This window comes from Falco naumanni, chromosome 4, assembly GCF_017639655.2.
Source record: "Falco naumanni isolate bFalNau1 chromosome 4, bFalNau1.pat, whole genome shotgun sequence".
NCBI classification, from domain to species: domain Eukaryota; kingdom Metazoa; phylum Chordata; class Aves; order Falconiformes; family Falconidae; genus Falco; species Falco naumanni.
In genome coordinates this window covers 59,387,489-59,405,171 of record NC_054057.1, presented here as the reverse complement: position 1 = coordinate 59,405,171, position 17,683 = coordinate 59,387,489, and the positions used below count along the sequence as shown (strand labels likewise).

At 37.8% G+C, this 17,683-nt stretch overlaps 1 protein-coding gene across 7 annotated transcripts in view; it reads right to left on the bottom strand.

Moving 5' to 3' along the window:
- The window catches only part of NKTR (natural killer cell triggering receptor), a 45,267-nt gene that overhangs the window by 16,229 nt on the left and 11,355 nt on the right, over positions 1-17,683 (bottom strand). For 5 of the 7 annotated variants that reach the window (XM_040590124.1, XM_040590126.1, XM_040590127.1 and 2 more), the window contains 4 exons: positions 12,772-12,879; positions 11,677-11,721; positions 9,823-9,910; positions 813-842 (listed from right to left, as the gene is read on the bottom strand). In XM_040590124.1, the coding sequence (XP_040446058.1) occupies positions 813-842; positions 9,823-9,910; positions 11,677-11,721; positions 12,772-12,879 (271 nt within the window). Of the gene's footprint in view, positions 1-812; positions 843-3,410; positions 3,446-9,822; positions 9,911-11,340; positions 11,369-11,676; positions 11,722-12,771; positions 12,880-17,683 lie in introns of those variants that run through there. The other 2 variants (XM_040590129.1, XM_040590130.1) reach the window with 2 other exon arrangements.

Here is a 17,683-nt window from a genome sequence, read left to right as displayed (position 1 = left end):
TATATTGCTGTAATTATTTTCCAATGAATGTCAGATTTAAAAAGTCATTCTGAAATAGAAACATACAGCTCTTAAAAATGTATTAAAGTAATAAAAATCATATTTTTGAAGTTTTACATTTCCAACAATGCCAAAATTTCATGCAACATGAAACAGAGGCCCACTCTGCCTCAATTTGAAATACTTGATGTTATTGTATTCTCTTTGACATAGGCAGTGTAAACGTCATAATTTCTAATCTATCCTTCTATTTCTGAAATTTTATGTAATAGAGAGATTAAGAGTCTATATATAAACATGACAAAGTAGTGCAGTTTTCCCCAGAGAAGAAGCATTTATAGGTCTTTATAAACTCAGCATACAAACTTTCACTGGCATTGCAGGGACAGTAATAATTAAGGAATCCCCAGTTTTGTTCTATAGTACCATACTGCTCTTCCCTCCTTCCATTTGCCCCATAACTTATACTTCTAGGAATAATAGATTTGGGGGATAAAAACATGCCACAAGTACTATCCAAATACATTAAACCTGACATTTTAACTCACTGATTTATGGACTGAGGGCAGCAACCAGCTTTAAAGAAATAACCATAGGATCTAAGACCTTCCAAGTTTTTGGTCAGATTTAGGAAGTAAGTTGTGACTTGAAAATTTTATAGAACCAGAACTTGTTTTCCATCTTGTTTTGTTGTATAATCTTTCACAGAAATAAGAATTTTCCTCCATTGTTGCCTACTTTCAATATAACGCATGAAGACTTGCAACCTTCAAATTTTAGCCATCGTTGGAGAAACTATAAAGGATTCTTACCCATCGAGATGAGGAGCAGGTTTTGTTGTTCTGTTTGACAAACAGCAAGATGGTAAGATGGTAAAAAAAAATAATCAGGGATTCAGATGAAGTAAAAGAAGAGAATGGCACAGAAAAAAAAAAAAAAAAGAAGAGGTGAAGGTAAGACAAAAAAATAGTGAAAAAATCCAGTTACATACATGGAATTAAAAAAACTTTACAGATTATAAACACAGGCTTTTTTAAACTTTTACATGGAATTTGTTTTTAGTTTAGCTAACTGCATAACTGAAAATTGTACCAAGTATCATTTTAAGCATGCAATAAACAATTTTCAAATAAGTGTCTTTATATACATATTCAAATATAACTCATGTTTTTAATCACAAAGAAGATACAATTTGGCAATACATATTGGTAACTAATGGAATTTAAATGTTTCTGAAATTGTTAGGTTATTCCATTACAAGGACACTTTAAAGTCAGTTTATTTAAAAAAAAAAGAAGAGAGTTATGTGACAGATTCTCTGCTTCACACCCCCCGCTCCACCCGACTTCTTTCTTACTCTCCATTTACTTGATTGGCCTCATGACTGAATACAAAGCAATACTTCTATATGTAACCATCAAGACCTACAGCACTTCAGCTCGTAAGCTCCCAGGCTTCCCAAGCCCACAGCAGCACAATGCAAGCAGACACTATGTGTGCTACCCTGCAGTTTACTTAGTTGATAAATGCAGATTTCCTCCCTGTTTTTTGGCTTCCCACATTTAGCCATTTCTAGCCTGAAGGGGAAATGCAACTGCGTTACATTTTGTACGCTATCCTAATAGGCAGTTGGAGTTATGCCAAATTTCTGAGTTGACTTCCAATTAGAATATTCAAGGCTGTGTATATATAATTATACGTTAACATTCACCTTTTTGATGATAATGCTATGACCTAGCATCTCTCTATATCCTCTTTCAAAAAGGACAGAAAATTACTTCTACAAGTAAGCCTGCACTAAAGTTGCACAGGGAACCTTGCTATGCAAATTCAGTAAAGAACATCAGAACATGCTTATATATTGGGGGAGAAAAAGACACCATAGAAGACAACATAATTTGCATTTGAAGTTATTTTGATATTTGAAAACATTCTTCATCTCTTCTCCCCAAGCAATATTTTGCCATTCTAGCCTTCTTCCAATAAACTCCCTTCTCTCAAAATGAATAATCAATCACAGATGCTTTTTCTAAATTTATAGTAACACAGATGTGGTACAATGAAGTCAGTTTTTCACTGCTCTAATAAAATACTACTTGTTAAGCACATATCTTCACTCAAGCTCTGAACTATGAGGTCACAAAACACTGCAGTGCTGGAACACATGCCAAAAGATGGAACTGTGAACCAGGAGTGTTTACACTCTTCATTTTTTTTAAGCTCCAAATGTCAACCAGACATTCCACTTCTATAATACTAAATAATACAGAAAACTTCTTTGGTTTAACACAGGGAAAGAAATACTATCAAGACGATATTTAATTTCTCAGAGGTAAGGGGTGTTCTTTGCTTTTCCCTTGCTAATACAACATATTGCTACAAACAGAAAAATTCTTATAGCTTTCAAAGTTCTTTAAGCAAGAGTTAACTGCATTTAACAACCAGCGGCCTTAATTATAAAGCTGATTTAAAGCAGTGAAAAAATAGAAGTGGGTTTCCTCAGTGAAACCAATAATAAACAAGACTTGGTGTTCAGCATTAGCTAGAAACAGCACTAGGTTCAAACACCAGCATACGGATGCTGTAGTCATGTGCTCCTGCCATACAGCAGCAGCGCTCGAGGACCAATTGAGGAAATTACCTAAGCATGTCTTTTCTTTAGACTAGTCCTCAATAAGCAAGGAAAGGGATAGTTGGAACATTAAAACCCATGTAGAGGTTTCTTCCATTATACTGGCAATTTGATAAAATGGATAGGATTTTCCTCATTTGCTTGTTCATAAAGTGAAAACAGAAGGGAAATCATTATCCAAAAAGAAAACTTTTCAGATGCATGACAGAGTTAGGAGACTTAACAGACTTCCTATGTGAAGCAGAAACCCAACTCCTCATGGTGCTTTTGAAATTTTTTTCATCTCAATGTTACAGTTGGAACATGACATTTATTCTGCAAATGTGCACTTTAAAAGACCACTTCAAAAGTCTTATGCTGTGTTCTGCCTTTTTTTGCTTTGGCTTCAAAATTTAATCAGGAGAAAACCTACTTACTGCCTTTGCACTACAGACCTAGAGTCATGATGAGTGCTTTCCCCCAAATAATATTTTAACAAAAGTTTTCTAATACAACATTTTTATAACTTAAAACATTCAAAATCTGCCTTACAATATATACTGTTATCCAAGTTATTTACTGAAGGACAAATACCTTTCCTCGCTTAAAGTAAATTGGTAGTTAAACTGCTGAAGAAAAAAGCATCTTTTTGATAAAAGTGTGTTATCACCCCACCCACCCCAAGAACCTCAGTCCTAACAAAGGATTCAATGCACATAACAATATGATCAGAAAAAACAAGATAAATAAAAACAGAAAGAAAAGGAAAGGACACAGCCTTAGAGGAATGAGACATTACCTTTGGAGCGCACGATGTAACACTGTTTCTGTAAATTTTACACAAAAATGGCAGAAATAAATTGTAATACATTTTCAGACAAAACTGAGTCTATGTTTATTAAATACAAGTTTAAAATTAATATTAATCAAGTTGTATGCAGAACAAGGATGCCTAAAAGAGGGCTCTAAATTTTCTTTAGAACACAAGGTACTTTGAAAACTACAGTAAGCTCTCCTTAAAAACAAAAAGAAACCTATGGACATAACCTGCTGGCATACACTATTACAAAGATAAACAGTTAGAAAAGAGAATCCTCCCGCTCCCCTCTAAGTCTCAGTCTGGCAAAAGCGTTAGAACACATACACAACTTTAAGCAGATGAATAACTGGTTTCAGTGGGTTTATTCACATGCCTGCAGTAACATAGGTGTTCAAATGCGCTACTGAATCCAATCCTACATATATGCTTTGTAGGATGGCATACAGTTTAAATGTTTTGATTTACAAATGAAATATGTTAATAAGTCTATAACTTCAGATGTTTCATAGTTAGCTGATACGTTCCTTGTATTATGAAGTGTTTCTAGAACTAAGAAAAATAGGTGTTCTCTCCAATATGTGCATTGCTATTGTTCAGAATCATAGAACAATGAACACACTGTAGATGCAAAAAAGACAAAAAAAATTATACACCAGCTAATATCATACTTTTGGTCTGGTATAATTCTGCACAGCAGCAATGTTTTAGAAATGCATTATCAGTTTGAGCTTATCCATATTTTCCCCTTCCAAATAAACTACTATTTCTTAATTATGCCTCTGCATATTCGAGCTTTGAAATGATCTGTTTGTTACTCATTACACATAAGAGCAGCATCCTGTGAATGCTTTCACACGGACTGTGCTTTTACGTAAACTTTTGATCAAGCCACTGGGACCTGCCTGTGTGATAACTTCATACAGACCACTTCTGCTCAAACACAACACAACATCAGCTCCTTTCACTTGAATTTTTTAGAGTTCTGTATTACTGTCAACTGTTCAATTAGCTCAAAGTTATTTCATTCACAGTACACCCCCCCCCCCCCCAACTGTTTATTAGAAAAATACCTGTTTGGGACACCAAAAAGACTTAGAAATTAACCACTTTTAATAAGCTGGTAACATTCAGAAATTGTAAAATCAAAACAAGAGAGTCCTCGCTATTGTATCCTTCATTTAGCAGATCAAAGTTGTTTGTTTGAATTTAGTAACTAGGCATGGCACCACATTAAAAACATTTTTAAAACAAAAAAGCTATTCAGTTTTGAGCAAGAAAGCAGAGGCTTGAGACACATTAAACCAACAATATCCTCAATATGGAAAAAAAATAAATCTAGCAGTAATAACAAAACAGCCTCAAGTTTTAAATAGCTTTTGAACACAGAGACAAGAACTCCAAGCATTTGAACCGATAAGGACCACAGCCTAGGACTCCTCTAAGTTGTAATAAGGACATATTCCTCAGTAAACTACATGGCTAAAAACCAAGGCAATAAATCAATTATTACACAAAACTTCCCAATGACAAAGAGGGTGGTTACTTTTTTTTTGCCTCCTATTGTTTTCTTTATGCTTCATTCTGCAAAGCCGCTTCTATTTCTCTAATAAGTGTAGCTTGACAGATTTGGGGTGACAATGGAAGCAAAGTTAAGCCCACACAAGCATTTGTAGGATTAGGAGACTCATTAATTTTTTAGTACTTTATATACTTATTTTCACATGATTTGCACTTATTTTGTATTGCGACTTTCCTTAGTAGCAGGTTGGGTATGGCCACATGCATGATGGGAGGTGCACTAAAGAGACAAGATACCATTATCAGATCCGCTCAACTGAGAAGCAGAATACATTACTCAAGAAGAACATCACCCAACAATACAGCCAGTGAGCTGGAACATCCAAGAACAGGCTGACTATTCCCCTCCCAACTCTAAATCAGGGACCTAAAGACATTAGCTGCATTTGTGCAATGCTCTAGATGCACTCCCCCAGTAACCAAAAACAAGTATATAGGAAAAGGAAGAAGATCCTAGAGTGGTTTCTGTCAACCTCTACCCCATCCTAGAGATTCCATATATGAGTATCAACATGGAAACAGGACAATTAAAAAGATTAACACCCTCAGGTGGTGGTTAGAACACTACCTAAATAACTGATAGTTCTAAAAGAAATTAGTCCTAGAAAACAATCAAATTAAGTAGCAGTGCTACCTGAAAACACAAATAGCCAATTTATAACCTGTGCCTTACAACTATCTTCAACACAAGTCTGCAATAAAATGCCACAACAGATCCCTTTAGTAAAGAAAAGTGTAATTCCAGTATTTTTCACAATTCCAAACATTATACAAGGATGGTCTCTGTGTCTTTTCTGCTGGATTTCAACAAGATGCATTTCTTCAGACTAGAAAATGTTTCTTAGACCTAAGTGTAAATAGACTTGGCCTATTTAAAGTACATGTGCACAAAAAACATAATTCTTCCTCAGCTAAACACTCCCCTTTCAATCCAACTGTTACTCCTATTGGAGTAAGAAAAAAAAAGGTGGGGAAAATCAGTCAACTAGCATTAAACAGCACTTCTGACAAGATACATACACACATCTCTGACTCTTTATTCTACTTTTGCATCTTGTCAGTTTCTACCAGTGCTTTAATTTATGTTCAATCTTTTACTGGCCTCACTGGAGCTTCCTAACAATACTTACACTGTCTCTTCCATGCTCGGTTCTCTATTGTTGCTTATAAATGCTGCAAGCTCACTCATGCCAGAGAAATTCCTGATGAACCAAGGCAAGCTAATGATACTTTAGGATTGGTCAGATGCTTGTTTACATTAAATTTAGTCTGGAGCTTCTATTTCAAGTAAACCTGACCATTTTAGCTCAACTTTTAACAATTTTTAGGCATTGCATAGAGTTTAGTTGTGACCAGTTAGTGCAGTCTGCCAAAAAACTATTCACTGCTTGATTGCGCTCTGTAAAGACTGGTTGTTCCAAATGACACTTTTCTGTGGAGTAATTAGGGAAAGCACTTCTGATGAATAAGCAAAACTGTTATAGTCAGGGTTTTTGCTATTATCTTAGTCCTGCTTGGACAAATACTTATATAAAAGAAAGTAACTTATTTACATCTCTTATCTGTTACATTAGACATGTACAACAGAAATAGATTTCTCATCCCTGAGTTTACCTATGAAAAAAATGCAAACCGATCTAAAGAAGGTCAGCTGGAGATGAACTACTTCCCTTTCTAAAATTCTAATCAATAAAATTCAACACGTTCAAATCAATTAAAAAAAATATTTAAAGGCTGCCACTGAAGACCGCCTTTCACACATTTTCAGGTTATATTTGAAGAACATTTTTTCCCCAATGATAAATGGCTGAATAACTGAGCATTCTTTCGAGTATAAGAAACATATTTGAACTTCAGCTTAAAGTGTATCACTCAAGGATGCAAACATATTATTAAAGAAAAGCTGTATAGATGCACAGTACATTCCCTAAAGTAATCAAACAAATGTCATTATGCAAGACTAACTGCTTTAATATACTGCATTTTAAAGTTCAGTCAGAAACTGCCTAAATAAAATCCTTAGTAGTTGTTTCCTACTTTGAATCTTGAAATCCAAACTCTCCATGTTATGAAGCAGAAATGAAGTACCACCATTAAAAAAAATCGGTACAAAAAGATTGTTGAACTATGGGTTTCACCATCCATCCTTGCCTATTTGTAAACCAAGTTACTAAACATGAACCTGACTTCATAACTCACTGCATACCTACACACACGCCGTAACAAGCAGCCTCAGTGGCTTCTGTACAGATTCTGGAATCGTATGGTATTCATTCCCAGGATCAGCTGCAGTACCAGAAGCCAAAAGTGGGATTCAGCTTAAATGCTTAAACTTTAACAGAGTAAAAGCATCCTCAGGTGAGGCAGGCATCTCAGCTGCTGGTCAGATCTAAGGAGAACACTCAGCTGCCAACACATAGGCATCTTGAACTGTACCCTGTCTGGCTTCCAGCCACCGTTTCAGGAGTGCAGGGTGTCTTACAGGGGCTACATCATATTTGCACTCCCTGTCTTGGAGTTCCCAATGGTGTCTCAAACACTAGATTTCTGCATGCCGTAAAATGAAAAAAGCCCTCGTCAAGAGGGTCACACAAGTCAAGAGCATTACATGCTTGAAAGACCTGACAGCAGCCTACCTAAACCTCACTGGTTATACCAGGAGTTTACCTCTGGTCTTGGTTCACTTGCCTGACTCTAGGGCAAGCTGGTGCCGTTTAAGACATTACAGGATATCCATGAAATCTGCATGGGGCAGGCAGGTAAGACACAAGACCTTCAGAACATCTATATATACTTCTCCCCTGGCAGCTGAATTCCAGGTTGGACACCCCAGAACCCTGAGGTCAGCTTTAGACTCCTACAGGCAGCTAAGGTGAATCTAGCTTACATGGAGACAATTATGTTTAGCTATCTTACTCTGCCCGAGTTCCCACCAAACTGACACTTTCTCTTTAATGGTGATTTTACTAAAAAAAACTCAGAATGTTTGAAGAAATCTGCATCTTTCAAAATACTTCTGCAATTGATGAAAGTGCTCATGAATACTGTTCATTTTATGTCCCATATAAATTACAATTTAGCATCCAACACAACCTTAGGTTGTTTTAGTATGTGGGGAGAGAAAGTGTTTATGTCTGATCAATCTAATTGAACAAGTAAGCAGAGTCTACTAAGCATAAGGGAAAGAAGATGACTTCTGAATCAAATCCAAGAAAGAAAAGAAACTTTAGAGCCCTCAAATGATAGCTTCTTGACTGATGTGACATCCATTAATTTTTCATGTATGTTGTTCAGATAAGCTTAAAAATGGAAAATTATGACAAGCAAACCAAAAGATAGGTAACCAAGTAGTAAATAGCGAACCAATGTCTTGCAGAGATCTTATTAAGCCAGAGGTCGGTTGGTGTGGGTTTTTTTAAACTATAGATTGTTTTCCATATGAATGTATATAAATACCCATTCAGATTTACTGTAAGGAATCACATAATTTAAAATTTAGTTTGAAGGTAACAGAAAAGAAGCTTTTGAGATTATTTCCTCTCTACGGAAAGTCAAGACAGTGGTAACTGTGAAAGCCTTCCTCTTAGGTTCCTATTAATTTTCCATTTTTAGGGCATTCTTTAGGAAAAGACCTAAAAATGTCTCATATCTGAACTTCATCACATCATACTGAAGATCTTTTTCAGGCAAAGAAAAAAATATTCTTGAGGACAATTTACTCCTTTACTGAAGACAGTGAAGCGCCATTCATTCTTATCCCCCAAGAAAGATGGCAAAGAAAAAATAGTTTTTCCAGTTAAGTAACTACACTATAATTTACTTTGGAAAACACCAGTGTTATTTCACAAAATTCTTCTCAGCACAAGCCCAAAGTTATAATCCCAATCTTTCCAAATACAAACTGATAAACATTAACAGAAGACAATTTTTAAAAAGGGAGTTACCAGGAGGAATAAATCACATAAAAATTAGCAAGTTTAACAGTACTAATACTGAACCTAGAATGCACCTACTTTAACCAGACGACCCTGACATACCAGACCTGAATATTTATTGATGGTAGAGTCATGCAATTTCTACAGTTATAACAGAATATGGCTACGCACTAGATGACTGGGTTTATTTTTACGTTTTTTTAAGGTAATGAATGAAAAATCTGATTGTCAGCACATCATTTTACACAGTGTTGGTACCAAAGTAGTTGGTATATATGCACAAGTAAACAGAACTATGCAGCAATATAGAAGAAAAGCATGTCAGGAACAAGCACTCCAAAATAAAAATGAAAACCCAAAACAATAAAAAAAACCCCACTCATCCTCCCCATACTTCCCCCAAAACACCCAACTCCCTGCAAAACTAAATCATGATATTTTAAAGATTTATATGAATCATTATATTTTAAAGAGCAAATGCAAAACCATACAACCAACCTCTAGATCTCACTCCCTTTTGCATACAATGCTCAACACTGTAATCTGCAGATAATCTGTTAAGATTTGGTTGTTGCACACACAAAGCCAAAGAATCTATTTTCTGGACACTAAGAACTTACTACATAAGTCATATTTTTAGGGTAAAAAGCAACTACCAAGGAACATCCATGTAGTACCAGCTTCTAATCCAAATGAATGTCACAAGCAACTTGTGATAGCTAATGTTTCCTATTATAGCTTACATTGCAGGTGCTCACTTAAACCTATTTAAAATAAAGCGGGTAACATTGTTATAGATAATTTAGCAATACCATCTTTCTCATGAACAGCGCTTCTCTGTTTAAGAAAAGCTCAACTGTCATATTACATTTACTCACATGAAAAATTGGGAACCATTGGTATGTTTCCCTCGGTTTGCCATTGACAAAAGGAACGCTCTGTCATGTTTGAGAATAAAGTTTTCATCTGTTTGAAGAAAAAATATGTTTGTCAGATTTTCCCTGACAAGGAATGCAAATCTAATTTTCTTAGTAACTTATGGATGCTATAAGGAGAAATTCTGCTGCTGCTGAAGAAACACAAACAGGTTGGAAAACACCAAAATGAAGTTTAAAAAAGCCTCTCAAAAGTTACAGTAGAAGCAGTTAAGAGACAGAAAGCATTCTTTCTTAAAAGGTTTCAGATACAGTGCAAACGTTGCTAATAAAACCCTTAAAATCATTATTAGTGTCTTAAAATTTAGATTCTCATAGACCTGGATTTAAATCCAGTATTTTTTGAATAAGAACAAGGTTGGTGGACTTACTGACACTCTAAAACAAGACTTTACATTCATGATACTGTTATTTACACAGCCTGCACCTCAGGTACACAGATCAAGAGAAAGAGGCATTTCCCTGGTATAGCACATTAAAAAGACAAGACACCTATCCATTCAAAACTGGAAGTCTCAAAATGTACAAGGGAAAAAAACCCCAACACCTAGACACCTGAATGAGAAACAAAAAACCATACTCTTCATGCAACCTAAGTATAAAATCACTTAAGACTAAGCTAAAAGTGCATTTGCTATTCCAGTGGATTAAAGAGGACTTCTGGTTATACAGCATAATATAAAACCAGATCTTCTGAAGTTCATTTTCAAAGCTAGAAATAGTAATTTGAATGTAGAAATCCTTTTTGGTTTATGTAATCAAACCACAATGCTATCTGTTCAGCACTCACCACCTTTAGAAACAAACCCTAGTAACTTCTTAGGAAATGGAACTATTCAAGAGTTTTGTTTGACTGAAGGCTGTAATACTCCAACAGCAAACCATGTCTCTGTTTAAAACAAACTTAATGATATGCACTTAACCTTGCAAAGCTACTTGCAAAACATACAGAACCTGGGGCTGTTACATAAATACATATACTGCCTTTATTAATGATGAATACCACAGTAAGTACCTGGATTCTTTGCAGTAAAGAATTGTATGTCTTTAAACAAATACTTTATAAACTCACCATTTTCCTTCCAACAACAGATTTTTAAAAAGAGGTAAGTGTGCATTTATTTACAAATTCTTTGCAAATAAAATAACTTCTGTAGCATACAAACAGAGCCAAACATTTTTAGAAGCGAACACTAAGCATACAAACCTTCAATAGGGAAGGGGAGGAAAGGAACATTAACAAAAGAAGAAATAACTGTTTAGAGCTAGAAATTATGCCAGTATTCTTTCTCAGAATAAGTCATCAACCCTCAGAGAGGTTAGACGCAGAACTCTTCATTTCTCCAAGCAACACAGATATCCATCTACAAATGGACGTATCAGTTGTCTATATATTTACTAGGGAGGGTACAAGGGAACAGAGTTTGAATGAATGTGTGTTACTGAGCTTTTGTCTCTTACCTTTTCATTTTGCAAAAGACCACATTCTCTATAAACAAAAGAATATGTTGACAGTTTTAGGCAGGAAGATAGGAGTTTATTCATGAATAAAGTTGCCTAACCTCCATGCTGAAAGTCATGTTTAATCAATAATGTTAGCCTTAATTAATTGTCAGCTAAAGTTAAATATTACAAAAAAAATTATCTGAAAGTCATGCATATATAAAGAATTCTCATGCAACATTAGTTTCATGCAAAAGGTGATCTATAAGTAGACCTGTTTTCATTAAGTAGCTCGGGAATCAAGACTTATCTCAGAACTGCATAAAGAATTTGCAAAGACATATTTCCTCTTACCTTTAAAATAGCCACCATAAATAGATTCACCTCCTTTTCCGTTACCTATGCATTAAAAAGCATTAATTAAACCTTTTACTTTGTTTATGAAAAAAGCTGTATGTAACATTCCGCTAGTTTATAACAACAAACCAGGATACTCTGAGCAGTTACTAGTATCTGAGCATAAGCTCCTTAGTTAAGAAGTCACAACTGTGCATTATCCCATTGACACTGAAAATACTGAGAATAAAGATTGCCTTAGTGCTTCTGAACACTGTAAAGTCGGAAACAGGGCTCCAAAGACTAATTCTCACTGGTACTTGCTAAAGCAACAGCAGACAGCAAAAAAACTGCAAGCAAAAAAACCACCCCAACCCAACAACAAAACAAGGAAAACCCAGACAACAAGTAGGTAATACCAACAATCTCTCCTGGCTCAAAGCAGCTGAGCGATCACTAGCGTGGATGAGGTAAGAGAGTAGCTAGCAGTTTTAAAGACACTTGACTCTCGAAACAAGGTATCCCCTCACCATGTTTTTTATCAGGTACAACGTTGTAGGACACAGAAGGTGCACGTTTTGGTAAGGGAGGGTATTTCAGAGGGGGGCAACGGACTAAAGCATTATGTTGTATATATACTGCAGGGAAGGAAGCAAAGAAACTCTTAGAAGATCTCCTTTTAGAGACTGATTCATTAAACAGTTCTAGCTCATTTACTACTTTATTATTTTTAAACTTATTCAAACAGTTATGTCCCTGTATCAATACAGCACTACTAGTATCGCCTCTACTGCAGACACAACAGTGAAAAGCAGCTAAGACTACAGGTTGGATATGAATTGTTTTAATAAGATAGGTATTACCAACTCCAGCAAGGGGTTGGTTTTCTTCTTCTTAACACATTTTTCTAAACAAATATCACTTCAGTTGCAACATTTTAGAATTTCAAAAACTAACACAAAATGGGTGAGCTATGCTATACCTCACAGCAAATGAAGAATTCTTCTGACACTGTAATACTTCCACAGCATTTTCTAAAATTACATTACAACCATCTAGGTTATAATATTTCTGTTCCATTTCAAACATTTCAATTTTAAAAGCATACTTTACCTTCGCTGAAGTCCCCACCCTGAATCATGAAGTTTTTAACGACACGATGGAATGTAGTGCCTTTGTAACACAGCTTCTTTCCAGTAGTTTTGCCAATTCCTTTTTCACCTGCAAGGTTAAACAAAAAAGCATCTACAGACTGTCACTGAACAAATTCCAAGGGTTTTACCTCCCTAGTGCTAATGGATATGAGAGCCATCAGAAGAGCACAACTATAAAAGATAACACAGTCCTACCTGTTGCCTTTCCACCATCCATTAATAGCAGAAGGAACCCCTTTACAAGGGGATTCTCAAGTGAAAATTAGGTTTCTTCTTAAAAAAAAATCCCTCCTCTCCCAAGGAGGAGTGTATTTATTAGCAATCCACTCAGGAGAATTTATAAGAAAACAAGAGTTCATAACAACGATGGGTTAACCATTTTCTGTGGTTGTATCTATGCTGCTATGTTAGCTGAAGCTTATAGCAGAGTCCTTTTCAAACCACTTACACATCTGGATGTGCCAGCTGAATCCCAGGACAGAAATCTGGGCTCAAAACAGGCTTCAACTCAGTTTCAATGCAATCCACTTGGAAAAGTGGGATTGGGATACTCCAAGCATGTGCCACATCTTCAACAATCCATGCGGTGTCAAGCTACCCCTTAATGCCAATCTGCCTGGCACCAACGCTCACTGTCTCAGTAGGAAACCTGCACAAAACAGACTCCCATTTCTGAAGAGACTGACAGAACAGGGGAACAAAGTTGTTTATACAAGAACCATTCCAGGATGAACTGAAAGAGAATTGTAATGGGGGGGTTGGGGGGAGGAGAAATCCCCCAAACCCTGAATCGTACCAGGGCCATTCTTACCCAGCAGCAGAGGCTAAGCCAGGCCACGATACTTGTTAATCCTTTCTGAGCCTGAGATTTCCTAAGAGGCACTCAGTGGGGTCCCAGTGCAGCTGCAGTTCAAGCCTACTGGTGATTTTTCAGAAAGACATCCCAGAACCTCAAGCTTCACTAACACTTCTTCCAACTTTTAGGAGAAAAACTGCACTGGGCATGTGGATGAGGGTACTATAACTGGCAGGGCAGAGGTCCTACACAGTAGCTTCATGAGGGGTTTATACTGGTCCAGCCAAGGGACATACAAGAGACACTGACTTCAGCTTCCAAGACGAGGGGAGCTGGCAGAACATGACAATTAAAGAGTAATAGGTATATTTCAGCTGTTGCACAGGGTATAACTGATGTAAACCACATGTGCATAAGGTACTCTACAGTGATACAGGTCAAACAACCCAACATTCAGTTTCATCCCACCACTGATTATGGAACAGGCATTTGACACTCAGTGAGAGGACATTTAACCAGTGTGTATTGTATCATGTAGTGCCCTTAGAAACATATGTGTAATATGTACGTGTACTTGCTATCCACAGCCAACACTCCCCTTTTGCCATCTATTGTTCCTCCACCCAAAATTAACTGATGGCCAGCTCACCCCAAATTTGTCATTCCAAACAGCCCATCCCCACAAGGATGAGGGCAAAGAGCAGTCTGCAGCACAAAAACCAGTCATGACATTGCTGTTTATCGTACCTGTAGAAGCCTTCACTCTTGAAAATACAACTTGTTTTCCATTACCTAGACTCTCCATACCCATAACCCATGCCTCCTCCTACCCCATTTTTATTTTCCACAGAAGTTACCTGCTATGGTTTAACCCCAGCTGGTACCTAAGTACTAGCAGCTGCTCACTCAATCCCCACCACCAGCTGGATGAGAAGAATCAGAGAAAAGGTAAAACTCATGGGTTAAAATAAGAACAATTTAATAATTGAGATAAAATATAACAACAACTGTAACGAAGAGAGAAATAGAAAGGAATAAAACCACCAAGTGATGCACAATACACTTGCTCACCACCCATTGACCAATGGCCAGCCAGTCCCCCAGCAGCAATTGGTGGCTCCCAGCCAATTCCCCCCAGTTTATACATTGAACATAACATTCTATGGTATGGAATAACCCTTTGGCTAGTTTGGGTCAGCTGTCCTGGCTTTGCTCCTTCCCAGTTTCTTGTGTGCCCTGCTCACTGGCAGAGCACTGGAAACGTGAAAAGTCTTTAAGCGCTACTTAGCGACAAGTAAGAATATCAGTGTGATATCAATATTATTCTCATACTAAACCCAAAACACAGCACTGTACCAGCTGCTGAGAAGAAAATTAACTCTACCCCAGCCAAACCCAGGACATTATGCAAAGCTATTCATTACACTTCATTTCCCCCCCAAACACATACCCCTCTGTTACAGCAATGGAACCCCCATACCAATCAATACCAAGAAGTACCTGCCTACATTTTTGGTCATGTTTCAGCACGTCCCTCAGGTTATGGATAATCCCCTTACAGAATGGGATCCTGCATTGTACTTGACCACATAATTGAGCTGATACGTTGAAGTGAGTGGTGAGCTTTAGACTATGGTCAGAAGTTGCAGTCCCTTTTTTTACTCTCCTTTATGGTATCGCCAAGACAGCATAGTACCTATCATAATAAATAGCACCACCTGTAACGTTCCCTTCCTTTCATGCATAATATAACTGTGGGCAAGATCACATAGCTCCACTACTCATTCCCCCATAAGCCACAGAACTTCAGACAATGCACTGAAGCTGCTAGCCAAATGGCAGATGGCTAAGTGGCTGCACAAGCTGTACTATGTCATTCTGATTTGCAAAACCAGCCCTTGAACTCCCAGTCAGGCAAAAGACAGAGACCAGTTGTTTCACTGGTTAGCTCTGCAGGCCTTCCCTAAGCTCTGACATTTTTCTGCAACAGCCAGTACAAAGCCCATATGCTGGGCTTCTTTTTTGTTTATGGCCAAATACTAGCCTTATTCTTTTTGTCCTAAGTGTGCTTGAATTTTGTCTGAAAAAAAAAAAGGAAAAAGTGTCTTTGAGCCTCATGTATTTGCACTCTTCCTGCCTAAGCTGTCCTTTCCATATGCTGCAAATTACTTGGGAACGGGATGGTGGAGAACTGACATAGTGCTTGCCAGTGATAACCCATTTAGCTGAGGAAGGCACAAACACAAGGGCCGTTATCAGAGTGCCCTTTCCCTTTGGCTGGTAAGCTTTGCTCTCATGTTCGATTAAGACCCTGCGCTGCCAACCCCATCTGAGGTATTTTCACTTAGGTGCCCAATAGTGGTCTCAGAGATGATGAGAAAGGAATCTCCTGACAAAACAGCAAGGAGCAGATGGGCTTGTGCTTATTCAATAGGTGGACTGACTGAAGGACCTGCAAATGCCAGTTTGCAAGACCAGATGTTTTAGTTTAACTGCAAGGAGCCTCTTGCTGTCAAGGCAGACAGCGTACTTTCACAGTAGCCAGGTCTATTTCTGACAACAATGTCAGACTGCAGGAAGGCAGCCAGAATCACCCTGTCCTCCTCCATCTGTTTCTGACAAAAACATCCTGGCTTGCCTCACAGAGCTTGCAGAGGGAGCAGCAGACATGACAGTGGTCACAGTGTTTCAATCACTGGACTCCGGTCTTTCTCTCAGGGTGTACCACCTTGCCTTGAGACAGGTGAAACCACTCTTCACAATGACACAACAGAAATGCACAGTCCAAAACTCCCAGCATCAGTCAGGACACATGGTACTCCGCAGCTGGGATGCCTTTATCAGCTACAATGCTGATGGTTACCCATACATATCTAAGGAAAAAGAACATGCCAGATTGGTCTAACACACCAAATCCTGAATTTATGTAGTACAGAAGTATACAATACCTACAGTCCTGCTAAGATATTCCATTACCCAGACTATATGGTCCAGAATGGCATAGCATGCCCTGTCTACTACACAGCTATACATCTCCTTAGATGAGCGCAAACCTCGCACACAGCTCCGAGAAGGTGTCAGCACCAGAAAGTGATGCTGCATTGAGTAAATCTCCAGTGATTTAAAGATTCCTTGCAAAGACCAAAAGATGAAGAGAAAAGATATACCTGATAGGAACTCACACTTCTATAATGACTGAGGTTCTACCAATGGATCTTGCTGTGAAAGGTGGCAGGAGTCAGAGGAGCCCAACCTCTGGAAGCAAATGAGTTATTCAGTCTCTGAAGATGGTATAGTAGCTCAGAACTCTAAATATTTAAAGCAACCCTTCACATCTCAGTTCTGGTTGCCAGAGATCAATGCCAGTATAGCTTCATCTCTCATCACAGAACTGCTGCTCTTCTGAAGACAGGCTTTGTAGGTCCTCTAACAATCTAGACAAACCCAGAAGCAGTAGCCCAACCAGAATCCTACATCGGTCCACGGGGACAGGGGGAAAGCACCTACCAGAGAACTGCTGGATCCTACTGTGAAGAGTGTGGATGACCCTAAGCCTGGCCTGCCACTCCTGGCCACAGTTGTCATCTGTGGTACCATGCAGGAGACTGCATCCTTGTGTAGATTATTCATTTAGATGCTGACGCAAGTTGAGGTTCTAACAGCACAAGGCAGGAGGGCAGAGAAAATTGCATGCATAATGCAGGTAAACTAGCAATAACAAGTGCACTGGAAGAACTTGTCAAGCAGAAGCAGAAAGGCAGAACAGTTGATAAGGAAAAAACCCCAACACCTCAGGTGTACTGAAAAGTAACACAGATGTGATTAGTGCAAATAAGAAAAGAATTAATGTTAGCCACGCAACTCTAGCCTCCAAGCACAGCCACCTGGAGTCCAAGTTTGAGAACTACCAAGGCAGAAAAGAGACGGCTTCTGGCAGCAAAAGAAAGGAGCATAACTTAATTCTCTTAAACATTATATTCACCAAGAGAAAGTACATCAGGTTCTTCTGTATGTTTTCTCTCCCCCCACAGAATTCAATTATCATGGGTTTATTAGCAAATTTTTAAAGATATCT